At 42.3% G+C, this 14,923-nt stretch overlaps 1 protein-coding gene across 1 annotated transcript in view; it reads left to right on the top strand.

The window, feature by feature from the left end:
- Positions 1 to 14,923, top strand: part of LOC147035884 (extracellular calcium-sensing receptor-like) — a 106,340-nt gene that overhangs the window by 51,328 nt on the left and 40,089 nt on the right. Inside the window, exon 6 of the mRNA XM_085869845.1 lies at positions 11,979 to 12,209. Coding sequence (XP_085725971.1) covers positions 11,979 to 12,209 — 231 coding nt within the window. The remainder of the gene's footprint in view (positions 1 to 11,978; positions 12,210 to 14,923) is intronic.

Genomic DNA, 14,923 nt, shown 5'->3' with positions numbered 1-14,923 from the left:
GGGAAAGAGACACACACACACACACGCAAGCACGCACGCACGCACGCACGCACGCACGCACGCACGCACGCACACACACACACACACACACACGTCTCACCATTGGTTTAATTAATTCGAGATCAGAGGCCGTGATAAGACTTCGTACCAGTCATTATAAATGTTTTTTCAATTCTCTTCTAAAATAATTGACCTCTTCAATAAGAGCATTCATTTGATGCACCTCATCGTGATATGTAAACTCCACTTCTTCCAAGGACCTGCGAGGAAAAAATATATATTTTCGCATTATCACGATTTAATTTATAATCAATTGCTTCATCGTTCAAAGAGGAAACCATACACAAACTTACCAACTTTGTAGTGAGCTGTTATCTTCATCGGAAGAGAGTGAGTCCATGTCTCAGTTTTTTTTACCATTGGTACAAGATGGTAAAAAGATCAGAGGCCATGTTAAGACGTCGTGTCAGTCATTAAAAATGTTTTTCAATTCTCTTCTAAGATGATTGACCTCTTCAATAAGAGCATTAATTTCATGCACCTCGTCATGATATGTAAACTGCTCTTCTTCCAACAACATGCCAAGAAAAAAAAAAAAAAATATATATATATATATATATATATATATATATATATATATATATATCAGAATTATCACGATTTAATTTATAATCAATTGCTTCATTGTTCAAAGAGGAACCCATAGACAAGCTTACCAACTTTGTGTTGAGCTGTTTTGTTCGTGGAAGAAAGATCGCTCATGTCTCAGTTGTAAAAATGAAAATCCCATCTGGCAGAAACTTTGTCTGGCGAATCACTTATAAGGCAACGATGAGGAAATTGCCTAATCATCGGGTGTGGCCACAGGAAATGACACTTCAGGCGAGACAGCTTGGAAAATAACTGGGAGATATATTCTCAAATTGTATGAATCATTTTTAAAACATACTTAAAATGCCCTATAATGATTTTGATTAAACTTATGTTTAAAAGCCTGTTAGTGTTCTGAGATAAAATATAAACACGAGGCCTTGTCTCACAGAATAGTTCCTATTTTTTCACAGCATGACTGTCCAAAAACACTTCCTCATTTTCACAGCACGATTGTGTCAAAAAAACACTTCCTCATTTTCATGGCACGAACTGAAAACATTTGAAACAAAACTTTTTTATGGCGTGGTTTATGCACAAAAATGATTTGCAACTCAGGATGTGGTCAGATTAGATCATTCAGAGAAGTTTATCATTTCGTAATGGCACAAAAGGGGTATCTTAAAAAATATAAAGATTCAAATGTTTTGTTTTTAAATATTTTAGATGGGGATTATTGTGCAAAGAAAATTAAACTATTGAAGGAATTCGAGAATGAACAAATGTTTATAGGTTCAATGAGTGAGCTAAACAATATGCATCGGTTATTTGATAAAGTGTCCCGAGGCTTAGACGTTTCAGATATTTCTTTAGAATCACCTTTAACAAATCACATTACGACTTTACTACTTGAACAAATCTTTATCTTGTTGCATAGGTTATTTGAATAGAGAGCCCCTAGGTTAAAAGGGGAGACAAATAAATATACCTTAGGCTAAAAAGTGGATTTATTTTTTAGGGAAAAAAAAAATTCATCGCTGAAAATCCCCCATTCATTTACATGGGGAAAAGTGAGCCAGAATCAGTATTCTTACCCTACTGCCGTTCCTCGCTCAGGCCAGCCTCACACAGCCTGCAAACTAGAAATGGTTGCAGGAGATCAGCGCGTGCTAAGGGAAAACCATCGCATTTTACTGGTTGAAGTGGTCTCTGACTTGAATATTAGCCATGGTTCAGCATACCTTATCATTCATAACACTAGTGCGGGCCCGTAGGGGCGGGCCCGTAGGGGTGGGACCGTAGGGGCGTGCCCGTAGGTGCATGCCAGTATATGCAGCTTCGTGCCTGCAGTATCAGGTCCCCAGCATCAATTGTGATGTCATATCAAACGAAGAAGAAGAAATGTGATGCCCCCTCTCTCTCGCCCCCCACTCTCCCCCCTCCTTTCTTTCCCCTCCTCCGTCCCTCCCCTCTCTTGCCCCCGCCTCTCACCCCCTCTCTCGCCCTTCTCTCTCCCCCCTCCTCTCTCCCTTTTCTTGCCCCCCTCTCACCCCTCTCTCTTGCCCTTCTCTCTCCCCCTCTGCTCTCCCTTCTCTTGCCCTCCTCTCACCCCCTCTCTCGCCCCTCTCTCCCCCTCCTCTCTTCCCCCTCCTCTGTCCCTCCCCTCTCTTGCCCCCTCTCACCCCTCCCTCGCCCTTCTCTCTCGCCCCTCTCTCCCCCCTCCTCGAAATAAACATTAATTCTGACGTCATTCTTGACGTCATAGCATCGTGTCTTGTCATTTGTTGACAGATAAATGGCCGTAACTTGGGAACCGCTCGTCTGATTGATATCAAACCTTGAAAAGGCACTCCCGCGGGGCCCCGGCAATATTCCTAGCAAGTTTCAATCCGATTGGACCGGTGGTCGTCTGGTTATTAATAATTTGCGAAAAAAATGGCATGATAAGGTGATATGGTGGAACGACACCTTCAGCTGCCATATATACACCTTTTCAACACTGAAAAAGCAATGAAATGGCCGTAACTTGGGAACCGCTCGTCCGATCGATATCAATCCTCGAAAAGGCACATCCGCGGGTCCCCGGCAATATTCCTGGCAAGTTTCAATGAGATCGGACCAGCGGTCGTCGAGAAACGGCGGTTGCAGACAGACAAACAGACAGACTCACAGAGATTGTTGGAATTATAGATAGATGTGGGGTTCTGCATAGTGTCTGCAAGGTAGGTTCCAAGACAACTCTCACCCGAACTGAAAGAACGGCAAGTGGATGCATGTGAAATAACTTCTGCGACGCTACTAAACAGAAGTCGATGCTTTCTTACGGCATGTAGTGACTGGGGATGATTGTTGGGTCCACTACTTTCAGTCAGAAACGAAGACGGCAAGCAAAGAGTGGCGTCATTCAATTTCAGCGACGCCCAAAAAATTATGCACACTGCTGGCCACTGAAAAAGTGATGCTGACACCCTTCTGGGATAGAAAAGGTCCTCTTGTAGAGCTTTACATACCGAGAGGGACCACAATCACCAGTGCATCATACTGCGCCCTCCTTATAAATCATCTGAAACCAGCAATCAGATCAAAATGTCGGGAATGACTCTCTTCCAGTGTTTTGCTGCAGCTTGACAATGCTCGGCCCCAAACTTCCCACACTGCGCTTCAACAATCGAGGATATGCATTTTGAGTGTCTTCCTCATCCACCGACTCACCAGACCTCGCCATTTTGAATTACCACAACTTTGGGCCACTTAAAGAGGTGCTTGGTGGAATCACTTTTCGATCCAACGAAGAGGTCCAAGAGGCAGTGCACGAATGTTTACACAAGCAGCCAAAATATTTTTTCCTTGAGTAATCCAGGCCTAAGTAAAGCACTGAAAAAAAATGCCTTGAACGCAATCGAGATTATGTTGAAAAATATCATAGTTGTTAGACACATAATGCAGCAAACAATTTGTAAAAAATATTTTAAGGTTAATTATTGACTGGCCCTCCTATAAATAGATCAGTGCTTCCCTTTATTGCTGCAGGAGTCTCGACTTCTAACAACACCACCATTGTGTACTTGTACAACACAAGAACAGAACTCAAGTGAAAAGCGAATTTTTTTTTAGATCCTCATGGAGGATGTTGAAGTCTTACTCACGTTGTTGTTCTTGTGGACTTTTTGTTTCACAGTCTACAGTTTTCATCGAAACTTATTGAAACTTGGTGTATATATGTAAAAATACCCTGCGCAGACAGTAACCATCTCTGATTTTGAAAATTCCTCCTAGAAAAAAAGTTATGACGTCAAAATATCTCTGCTAATGGAAATCGCCAAAAAAATATCTCCAAAACTAGGCAAGCTTTTTGGATTCTGTTTGCGGGAATCGTTACAGGACATTAGCAGAGATGAATTACCGCACATATGATACATCACGATGAAGTCATATCAATTTTTATGACGTCATTTTTATTTTTTGACATTTTTTGTTTCACAAGCCAGAGTTTTCATCGGATCTTCGTGAAACTTGCCAGGTATATGCAGAAAGCCCACGCGCAGGCAGTAACCATCTCCGATTTTGGAAATTCTTCCTCGTTGTTTCACAACCCAGAGTTTTCATTGGACCTTTGTGGAATTTGTTGTTTCACAGCCTACTAGTTTCATCGAAACTTCCTGAAACTAGGAATATATATGTAAAAATATTTTGTGCAGACAGTAACCATCTCCGATGTTGAAAACTTCTCCAAGAAAAAACGTTACGACGTCAAGATATCTCCCCTAATGGAAATCGCCTAAACAATTATCTCCGAAACTAGGTAAGCTTTTTAAATTCTGTTTGCGGGAATCAAAAAGGGCATTAGCAGAGATGAACTACCGTACATATGACACATCACTATGACGTCATATCAATTTATATGACGTCATTGCTATTTTTGACATTTTTTGTTTCAGAACCCAGAGTTTTCATCGGATCTTCGTGAAACTTGCCACGTATATGCAGAAGCCCACGTGCAGGCAGAAACCATCTCCGATTTTGGAAATTCTTCTGAGAAAAAAAAGTTGACGTCATAATATCGCCGCTAATGGAATCGCCTATACCATTATCTCCGAAACTAGGCAAGCTGTTTGAATTTTGTTTGTGGGAATCAAGCCGGGCATTAGCACAGATAATTTATCGCAAACCTGATACGTCACCATGACGTCATATTCGTTTTCATTAAGAGGACGAGGATCTTAGCTCATTTGAGCTTGTTGTATACCTTGTCGCGGCTCGTATCGGAGCTAACACAAAACGCACAGCAAAGGGGACATGAGACAAGAGGGGCAGAAGTGCGAAGGACAAAACAGTGGGGAACAGACGCATTTGGAAATCTGTGGAAGGGAGAGGCATGGGGTGGGGAACATGGGGTATACAATATGGACATTACAGGGACTTTCAGGAAGGAAAGCAGGAAATTTGAAGGAGGTGGGTTTGGGGTGGATTAACGGGGGTAGAAAAAAATCGAAGGATTTGGATGGTGGGTGATAAGAGGTGTTGGTGAACAGCTGTTTTGAAGGCCTGGAGGGAAGAATTGGATTTAACAGAATGAGGGAGTTTATTCCAAAGGCGGGAAAAAAGAGGAATGAAAGAGTGAAGGTGAGCAGTGATTCGTGATTTTGGTCATTTTACCAGAAGGGGGTTTTTGGCGGACCTTGAGTGCCCTGCGGAAATATGGTGGGGACAAATCGCAGACACAGCAGGGGGTGAGACCGGAGAGGAGACGGTAGAAGACAGAAAGACCACTGACCTGCCTGCAGTGAGAGAGTGAGAGGCCCAAATAGAGCCTCATCGCGGAAGATGCCATTGATCCGAAATGCCTTGGTTTCTACAGCGTGAACCCAAGAAAGGTGGGAAGCAGGAGTACCAGCCCAGAGGGGAGAGCAGTACTCCATCATGCTGTGGACGAAAGCTTTGTATGTGCTCATGAGCTCAGATGTGCAAAGGAAGGACTTTGCATGATGGAGGATTCCCAGTCGGCGACTGGCTTTGGAGGCCAGGTTGGAAATGTAGCTTTCCCAGGAAAGATCATGGCAGATAGTGAGACCAAGAAGCTTGAAAGAAAGGACTTCTTCCAGAAGGTTGTTAAGAAAGTATATGGGGGGGGGGGGGTTCCAAATGGTCCTTTCGGAGAGACATAGTGAGAGTGTGAGATTTGTCAGGATTGAAAGACATGTTCCACGTGTTGGACCAGTTTGTGATTTTACCCAGATCTGCAGTGGATGAAGAACCTTCTGCTTGCCGGTCTGAGGGGTGACAGATGGTACGGCAGAAGGTGGAGTCATCAGCAAAGAGATAAAGAGGATGAGCATAAAATGAGCAGAAATTATTTTAAAAATCAAAAACTATGGCATTTAGATGGAATTTGTTTGGAAAGCCATTAATTAGACATATTGTCCGATGTGTATTCCAAGCTTCAGATTGTTTCATTAAATCGACTTTGAGATTTGATTGCCATCACATTTCAGGCGGACGCACGGACGTACTGATAGACACAAACGTGAATTTCGTGGTTTTTCGTTAAAAACTCAAGAATGCTGAAATGGATATTGCTGAAATTTAGAACTTATTACCTCGATGTACAAGGGATTTACTTCTGAAATTTGCAGCCGATTTTGTCCAGTAGAAGCTGACAAACAAATTTTCAGTCCCCATGTTGAAGTTGCATACAGAGAAACCATCCCATATTAAATAGGAGGAGCGCTTTGCACCTCCCTTGATATGTTTGTGCAGTGTCCGTTTTTCATTGAACTACTCCCTCAAACTTTTGTGAAATCATACCAAACGTTTGGGCTCTTCTGCCTCTCCCATGTGTGTCTGTGTCCTCAGAGTCTTTTCTTTGAAAAAAAAAATTTTTTTTTGCTATTATAAATAAATATATTTTTTTAAGCTTGAATGTTCAACTTCAATTGGTTATAAAAATGTCATATCATGAATATTACAAATTAATTTGCAAAATAAATGTTTGAATTCTGATTGGTGTAAATCATGACAACATGGAAACTCGTGTATTTATCCTCAATTACAACAACCCTGTCTCTTTCGCGATGTGTGGTGAGCTGTTTTAAATTACGTGAAGGTGGATCAGGTGTTTTTAATAACATGGTGGTAACATTGCAGTGAGGGGTTTTTAATATTAATAACAGATCATTGCTTTATTGTCTGATCACATTCCTTTATTGCTGCAATATTTCGGGATTTTCCATACTTCCACCACCTTGGCTGAGATACGTGCCTGCATTTGGCTGTGCTCAGTGTTTCGAAATAGAAACTGATTTTCAATGAATGCAGTGTCATAACGGTGATCCCACATGCCCAAACCCAAACCCACCCTCCCACCCCTAACATTCATAATTCAATTCCCATCCTTCACTCACACACCCTCAGTTTATATTCCTTTCCTTTTAGTCGCAGTCTGCAGCTACAAAAAAAACGAACTCGATTTTTAATATTGTTGAGGTTTCGTGCCGGCACGTTGCCACGAGCGCGACCCTCGATGGAGCGGTGGTCGCCTCAGCTCGATCGCCCGGAATGTCAGATAGCTGGCCCAGAAAAGTCCGGGTCGACGGGTCCTGGTTATTTTGGACCGAAATACGCCAATGGGGAGATCACTTGGGTAGCGTAAATTGCCAACTTCAACTTACCTAAGTACCCACATGATCCAGCTACCGGGGTACTTCACCCTCGGCTTCCTGGGTACTTCACACGAACTCATGCGGAAGTGAGCCGCTTAAGCGGGCCCATTCTGTGTGCGTAGCCGAGCGGTGGTATTGCCGAATTCCACTGTCCCAATTATCTTGTGACCCTGGCAATGGCTGACTAATCCCTCACACGCACGACATGCTCATCCAATGAAGGAAATGACACGACGAGCTGAGTACATTAAACAATTGGGGTTTTATTTTACAATAATAATGGGGAACTAGGGAACACAAAGAGCAGAACTCAACCGAATACCAGGCAATGCACGTATGTACAGGACACAAAGCACTTAACAGTTTTCTACTTGTTAGACGGGTGCCACAAACAGACACATGCAGACCCAGACAGAAATGGTGGCTATTGCCTTTAATACAGACTTCAGCTTAGAGGGACAGATGAGCTGAGGTCCAGGACCTATCTCGGACCTCTCCACCTCGACGACGACCACGATGGCGATCCCCAAGAGGAGAAGGCTCCACACCTCCGACTACGATGAAGCCAACCACGACGAAAAGCGACGAGCGCCTAGATGACCACCACGTCCGTGCACCGAGATACGATCCTTCCTTTCTCTCTCTTTCCTTTCTCCCTCTTTCCTTTCTCTCTCTTTCCTTTCTCTCTATTTCCTTTCTCTCTCATCTTACACCACCGCGGCCGCGTATTTATTCGCCTGTCTGGTGGGGGGGGGGAACTTGCTAGGAATTCCCAACAAATGTCGCATGGATGGCTCCCCCCCCCCCACAAAACTGCAAGTGATTACAGCTCGGAATTGTACACGCTGGGAATTAATATTGCCTGAGCGACCATCTCAAGGCTACATTTGAACAATGGCACATAACCTTAGTGGTAGTTACTGTGCACCTTCATTATTGTGTTTGTGTTTAAACAAGTGATTTGCCAAACAAAGGGAATGCTCGAATTTATTTCTCTCCAGGAGTTTTCAACCAAATTGTTGGCATGGAAAAGATGGGAATAAACAGAAATACATGCTTGACTTATGAAATCTAAACCATTTAATCAAGCTGTTAGACAGTAGAAAAGCCGTTCACATAGACCAAATTAATAACCACAATACCTCGTTCAATAAATAAATTAACCCACGAATAAGATCCATGCACAAACACAGTGTTGCACACAGAAACGGTTGAGACAATTTAAGGGGGACAATTCACCCAAGAACGATGGTAGAGGAGGTAAAGTTCACTAAAAAAATGACTTGGGGGCATAGCATACCTCTGGCTGAGAGAGAGAGAGAGAGAGAGAGAGAGAGAGAGAGAGAGAGAGAGAGAGAGAGAGAGAGAGAGAGAGAGAGAGAGAGAGAGAGAGAGAGAGAGAGAGAGAGAGAGAGAGAGAGAGAGAGAGAGAGAGAGAGAGAGAGAGAGAGAGAGAGAGAGAGAGAGAGAGAGAGAGAGAGAGAGAGAGAGAGAATGGGGGATAGACAAGTGAGCACCCATAGTGTGAGGTCCTGAAAGAGGGAATCGTCATAATGCCCCCACCTTTTTGGACTCACTGACCCCTTACCCCTCCTTCATCCTCAAGGCATTTCCGTCAGCCCCTCTGTGCACTGGCCAAAGGCATGCCATGCTCGCACATGGTGAATGTCTCAGCCAATGGACAATGCTGATTCTATCAAGCAGCGTGGGTCATAGGAGTGCCTTCTTGCACTGAGATACCCAAAGGCAGCCATTCTGGGGGGCCTCCCCTAACCCGATGTATGTAGGAGGGCTAGATCCTATTCCTGCTCCTTCTCCTTGCCTCGTGGGTGTGTTGGAGGTGGAATACACCGTGAGCTGTAAACTGGCCATGTCAACAATTGACAAAATTTAGATTTCACAGTTTTAGTCCATCTTATTTTCATCCTTTGATGAAAAACATCACTCCACAATCTGCATTTGTTCAAGGTTTTCTTGTCCCTGCACTCGTAAGGTTTAGTACTTTCTAAATTACATATTGTACCCTTTTCCAGGCTTGCATTTTTCCTCCAGTATTAATACGATAACACTCACAAGGAACTTCAACCAAGGAAGGTGTAATTCGGCCCATAAAGCATGTGCTGGCATTGTCAACCTATGGTGATATTTATCTGTGCTCTGTCCTTTTCTATGCTGAGCATCAAGCAATGAAGCAGCTGTACGATTCTGAAAGTCTTTGGTATGACTCGGCTGGGGTTTGATCAGCCGACCTTCCAGACTCAGAGCAGATACTCTAAGCAATTTTGCCACTGAGCCTGGTCAACCACACGACCAGTCAAAAGTTTTAGAACACCTCCATTTTTCCAGTTTTTACGGAAATTTAAGCAGTTTAATGTTTCAATGTACTCCGAAATTAAAGCATAGAACAAATAAACAATTACAGATAAAAAAAGAAATCATGGAATCGTTTTGTTGAACAAAATTTAATCTAAATTTTTGCCTCATCAAAGTAGACACCTTTTGCAGATTTCACAGCCGAACATACACGTAGCATTCTTTCTACAATGGAAATCAAATATTGTTCAGAAAGTTCTTCCCAACACTTGCAGAAGTTCCCACAAATGTGTTGCACTTGAAGGTTGCTTTGCATTCATCGTTCTGTCCAGTTCATCCCAAACCAGCTCAATGGAGGTTTAATTTTAGAGACTGTGCTGGCCATTTCATGATTTGAAGCTTACTGTCTTGTTCTTTTCTTCGAAGGTAGTTTTGACATAGCATGGAGGTATGTTTTGGGTCGTTATCTTGCTGTAGGATGAACCCCTGACCAACGAGGCATAGACCAGAGGGTATTGCATGGCAATGCAAAATGCTGTGATAGCTCTTCTGGTTCAGGGTGCCAGTCACTCTGTGCAAGTCACGGACTCTGGATCCAGCAAAAGATCCACAGATCATCACGCTTCCTCCTCGATGTTTGACAGTTGGTGTTACACACTGAGAAACCATCCTTTCGCCTACTCGACGGCGTACAAAAACCCTGCGTGATAACCGAAGATTTCAAATTTTGATTCATCGGTCCCAAAGACCTTCTTCCAATTTTCATTCGTTCACTGGCGGTGCTTCAGGGCCCAGGCAAGCCTCTTTTTCTTCTGCTTCCATCTTAGAAATGGCTTTCTTTCTGCCACTCGACCTATCAAACCTGCAGCTCGAAGTCTTTTCTTCACAGTTGAAATTGAGACTTCCAAACTTCGACCAGTGTTAAGCTGTGCTTGAAGCTGTTGTCATGTGAGCCACTTATCATGCAAGCTGTTGACTCTCAGAAACTTGTCTTCTGATTGTGTTGTAGCTTTGGGTCTGCCAGACCTCTTCCTGTCAGAGTTTCCTCCAGTTTCCAAGTGCCTTTTGATGGCGTAGGAAACTGTACTAACTGACACCTTGGCTTGCTTTGCAATTTCTTTCAAGGAAAGAACTACACTTCTAAAGGTTATAATGGTCTGTCTGTCTTCCTTTGTTAGTTGTCTTTTCTCGCCATTATGATAGCAATATACTACTTCCTGCAGTGCAATATTGTCCAAATAATGTTTCAGATGGTACAGCAACACAGTCTGTTACAACACTGCTTTTATACAGACAGATGGTTTGTAACTAATCAACAAAAGTTGAGACACCTGTAGTAATTGTTTGCATCAACTTTCAAGGCTTAATTTACTTCCATTGCTGCAGAACAGCTGCAGTTGCAAACCCATTACTTGTTCCCCAAAAAGGGCCTTTTTTAACAACTCTGAAATTAACATTATTTTCAGTTTTTGGTAACCTAAACCTTTTTTTTTAACCTCTGGCAGTTTAGCGCTTAGCTTTGGCCATTTCAGATTATTCACTGGACTTAAACTGCATAAAATTTCAGTAAAAACTGAAAAATGGGGGTGTGCTAAAACTCCAGACCGGTGGTGTATAATACTGTTTTCTTCGTTCACCAAACTTAATAATGCTTGCCTTCCCTCCATATGTCAAATAATCGTTTTACACCAAGCACAAGGTACCATAAAAAGTCGCATTCCACTCCACAGGGGCAAGTCTGGAAATCTTGCATGAACCATCAGCCTGTTAATAAGCCTAGTGTTGGTTTCGTGGTTCAGGCTTGGGATCCTAGGGTCCTGAGTTTGGGCCTCATTGGCGACTGAATTAACACCAGGTGGGGTTGACTCAACCTGTCATCCTTCTGAGGTCGGCAAAATGAGTTCCAGTGTAGTGGTACAGGGGCGCAGCATCAGCAGTATTGTTGTGCCCAAAGAAAATGATAACTACATTGCAGCAGCCAAGCTGCCATATGCAAGAAGAAGAAGCCTGTTAATAATGTACTTGTTGCTATCAGGTCCAATTATATATGATCGCTGGCACTGGCGAATCAATCATATTAATCTTAAATTCGTTTGATCACACCTGGTTTGCTATTTGTTCCCAGTATCCAGGCTAATCTACATTTATTTTATTATTTTATTTATTTTTGCTCTGCATAGGTATTCGTTATTCACTATAATGACAATTCCTATGTTAACTCAACCAAAGGATTCTGTGTATTTATAGCAAAGTCACAAGTGCATTTACATTTGTGCATTTACACTTGTGCATTTACACAAGTGCATTTGACAATGTCATCAAGAAATTTGCAATAAATACGATGAATAATCAATATATTGTTGAATCATAAAATTGCTGTTTAGTAACAATATGATTCTCCTTTTTCCATTAAAGTTGCTTTTCTACATCCGCAATGTGAATTTTGTTCACAACAAGGAAGGTGACATATTCAGATTTGATGAGAACGGCGACCCACCTGCGACCTATGAACTACTGAACTGGCAGATGGACGATGATAGTGAAATGCATCTGAATGTTATTGGATCCTTTGATTTTACAGCTCCACTGGGTCAAGAGCTATTTATAAACACAAGTACAATCCAATGGAATGGCAAGAAAAAGGAGGTAAGCAAAATGTAAGTTAAAAAATTGTTCAACTTTATTTTTGTGCAAACTGTATCTAATGTAGTTCTATCCAGAGAACTACAGGGAGACACCCTTGCTCCTTACCTGTTTGTCATAGTACTTGATTCTGCACTCTGAAATGCTATCAAAGGAAAAAAAGAGGAATTGGGGTTCCAACTCGAATGTTGAAAAAGGAGAAGAGTCAAACAGGAGGTTCTACTGATCTCGACTTTGCCGATGACATTGCCTTATTGTCAGAAGGAATTGAGCAAGCGCAATAACCCAAGAGAGTAGAAACAATTGCCTTTAAGATCGGGCTAACAATTAATGCTAAGAAAACAAAAGTGATGGCAATGAACAAGTCGAGAGAGGTCTCAATCAGATCAAATTATGGAATAAAAATTGAGATAGTCAATGACATCAAGTACCTTGGTTCCTGATTTAACACAACAGCTCAGACTATCAAACAGAGGAAAGCTGCTGCTGTATGGAGAGCTGGTAACAAACGTTCAAGAACAAGGAAGTCGACACTCTCTCGGCATATCAAGGAGTAACTGTGTATTGCAACAGTTGAGTCTGTCCTCTTTTATGGAAGTGAAGCATGGACACTCAATGAGACCCATGACAGGGGTCTTTATGGATGCTACCCTCGACTTCTTCATTCAGCTTTCAATGCCCATTGGGCTGAACATCAGACAAATAAAAGAGCTTCATCGTTTTCTTTCACAAGAATGTCAGTTAAAATTTGAAAACATCTTATGATTGCTGAATAATGCAAAAACGAACCAGTTTCCAATCTTTTACTCGAGACACCTATACCCAGACATGGAAAGCCAAAGTGGGGCAGACTGGCTCTCAACTACATTAACGTGTTGATGAATGATATGGGCCTAGATAAAGAATAATATCACACAGCAATGCTTGATAAATCTGAGGATCAATGTAATCTCAGAACCGACTTAAGAATAATTGCATAATGTCTCACAAATATTGCATTGAACAGTGAATGCTAATTTACCAGGTGGCATGGTAAGCCTGGTGTTGGCTTAGCAGCTGGGGTGGCTGCCTTAGGATAATCGGATCCTGAGTTTGAGCCCTGTTGGCTGCTGAACTTACACCAGATGCGTTTGACTCAGCCTGTCCTCCTTCCGAGGTCGGCGAAATGAGCACCAGTATACTGGTAGAGGACCACAGCATCAGCGGCACAGCTATGCTTCCAAGAAATGATAGCTCCATGGCAGCCAAGCAGCTGCCATATGCAATAACAAAACAGGTGGCATGTTATTTGTTCACTACCGAGTTTAAAAAGTAGTGTAATTACAAATAATCAGCTATTAATTATATGGAAATGAGGGTGACAAAAATATTGAAAGAGGAAGGATCGAGAGTACCATGTTTGTCCAAATGCTTACATTGTGGAAAATTGAAAGACAAATGATCAGGGTTTTCCAAGGGGCTGGTCATGAGAGGGGATCAAAATGATGATTCATTTGATTAACAGTGTTAATCCATTAAACTTCTGTAGTGTATATCATATTTGTTTGATCACGCACCCTGCTCTCACTTTCCTCTGATGTGCAATTATATTTTATAGTAATGGCAACTTTCATGTATGAGTGCCCACAAAAGCTCGTTCTTAATATATTATACAAAATGATGACAATGCATTTGAAAACTTAAAAATTCCTCTCTCTCTCCTCTCTCCTCTCTCCTCTCTCCTCTCTCCTCTCTCCTCTCTCCTCTCTCCTCTCTCCTCTCTCCTCTCTCCTCTCTCCTCTCTCCTCTCTCCTCTCTCCTCTCTCCTCTCTCCTCTCTCCTCTCTCCTCTCTCCTCTCTCCTCTCTCCTCTCTCCTCTCTCCTCTCTCCTCTCTTCTGTCCTCTCCTCTCTTCTGTCCTCTCCTCTCTCTCTCCTCTCTCCTCTACTCTCTCCTCTCTTCTCTGTCCTCTCCTCTCTCCTCTGTCCTCTCTCCTCTCTCCCTCTCTCCTCTCTCCTCTCTCCTCTCTCCTCTCTCCTCTCTCCTCTCTCCTCTCTCCTCTCTCCTCTCTCCTCTCTCCTCTCTCCTCTCTCCTCTCTCCTCTCTCCTCTCTCCTCTCTCTTCTCTCTTCTCTCGTGTCATGTGTGGAAGTAGGACAATCTTCAGGTGATCAAGTAAATGTAAAAGGACATAAACGGTTTGAAGGTTACACCATTCACTAAATTTTTGATGAAGGAAAAGTGCTGAGGCCTCACACTTATGGATACATTTCAGTGTAATTAGAGAGTTCATTAAACACCTTACCCAGCTCAGTCTTGAGAAACAAGGACATGGGCGGGGTCTGCGAGTGGCAAATTTGATTGGTCGTGATGACGTAAAATGATGTAATATTTTGTCCAAGTACTGCTTAACGGAAGGGTTTTGATTGTGCCAATAAGGTAGTTTGTGTTCTACAATGTTCAAGTATATCATTCTATTTCAATATAACTAGCAGAGACCCATGGAAAAGTTTGACAGAAAACCATCCCTTTATTTGGGCAGTGTATGGGTAATGAAGCGCTGCCTCACATGCTCCCAGAAGTTTATGTTGACTACCAACAACCCAGTGTTAATTTAAGTCATACATACATTTATTGCCAAAAATAATGTAATTAATTTGTTTTATGTTTTCAGAGAACAGATGTTGAAGTGAAAAATGATAAATTGCAAAATGAAAGTGTCAATGAGGAAAAAAACATG

This window comes from Eptatretus burgeri, chromosome 1 (genome assembly GCF_056783735.1).
Source record: "Eptatretus burgeri isolate ZD-2024b chromosome 1, Ebu_testis_v1, whole genome shotgun sequence".
Lineage (NCBI taxonomy): Eukaryota > Metazoa > Chordata > Myxini > Myxiniformes > Myxinidae > Eptatretus > Eptatretus burgeri.
Note: the sequence above shows the minus strand (reverse complement) of the source record. Positions and strands in the feature narration are given on the sequence as shown.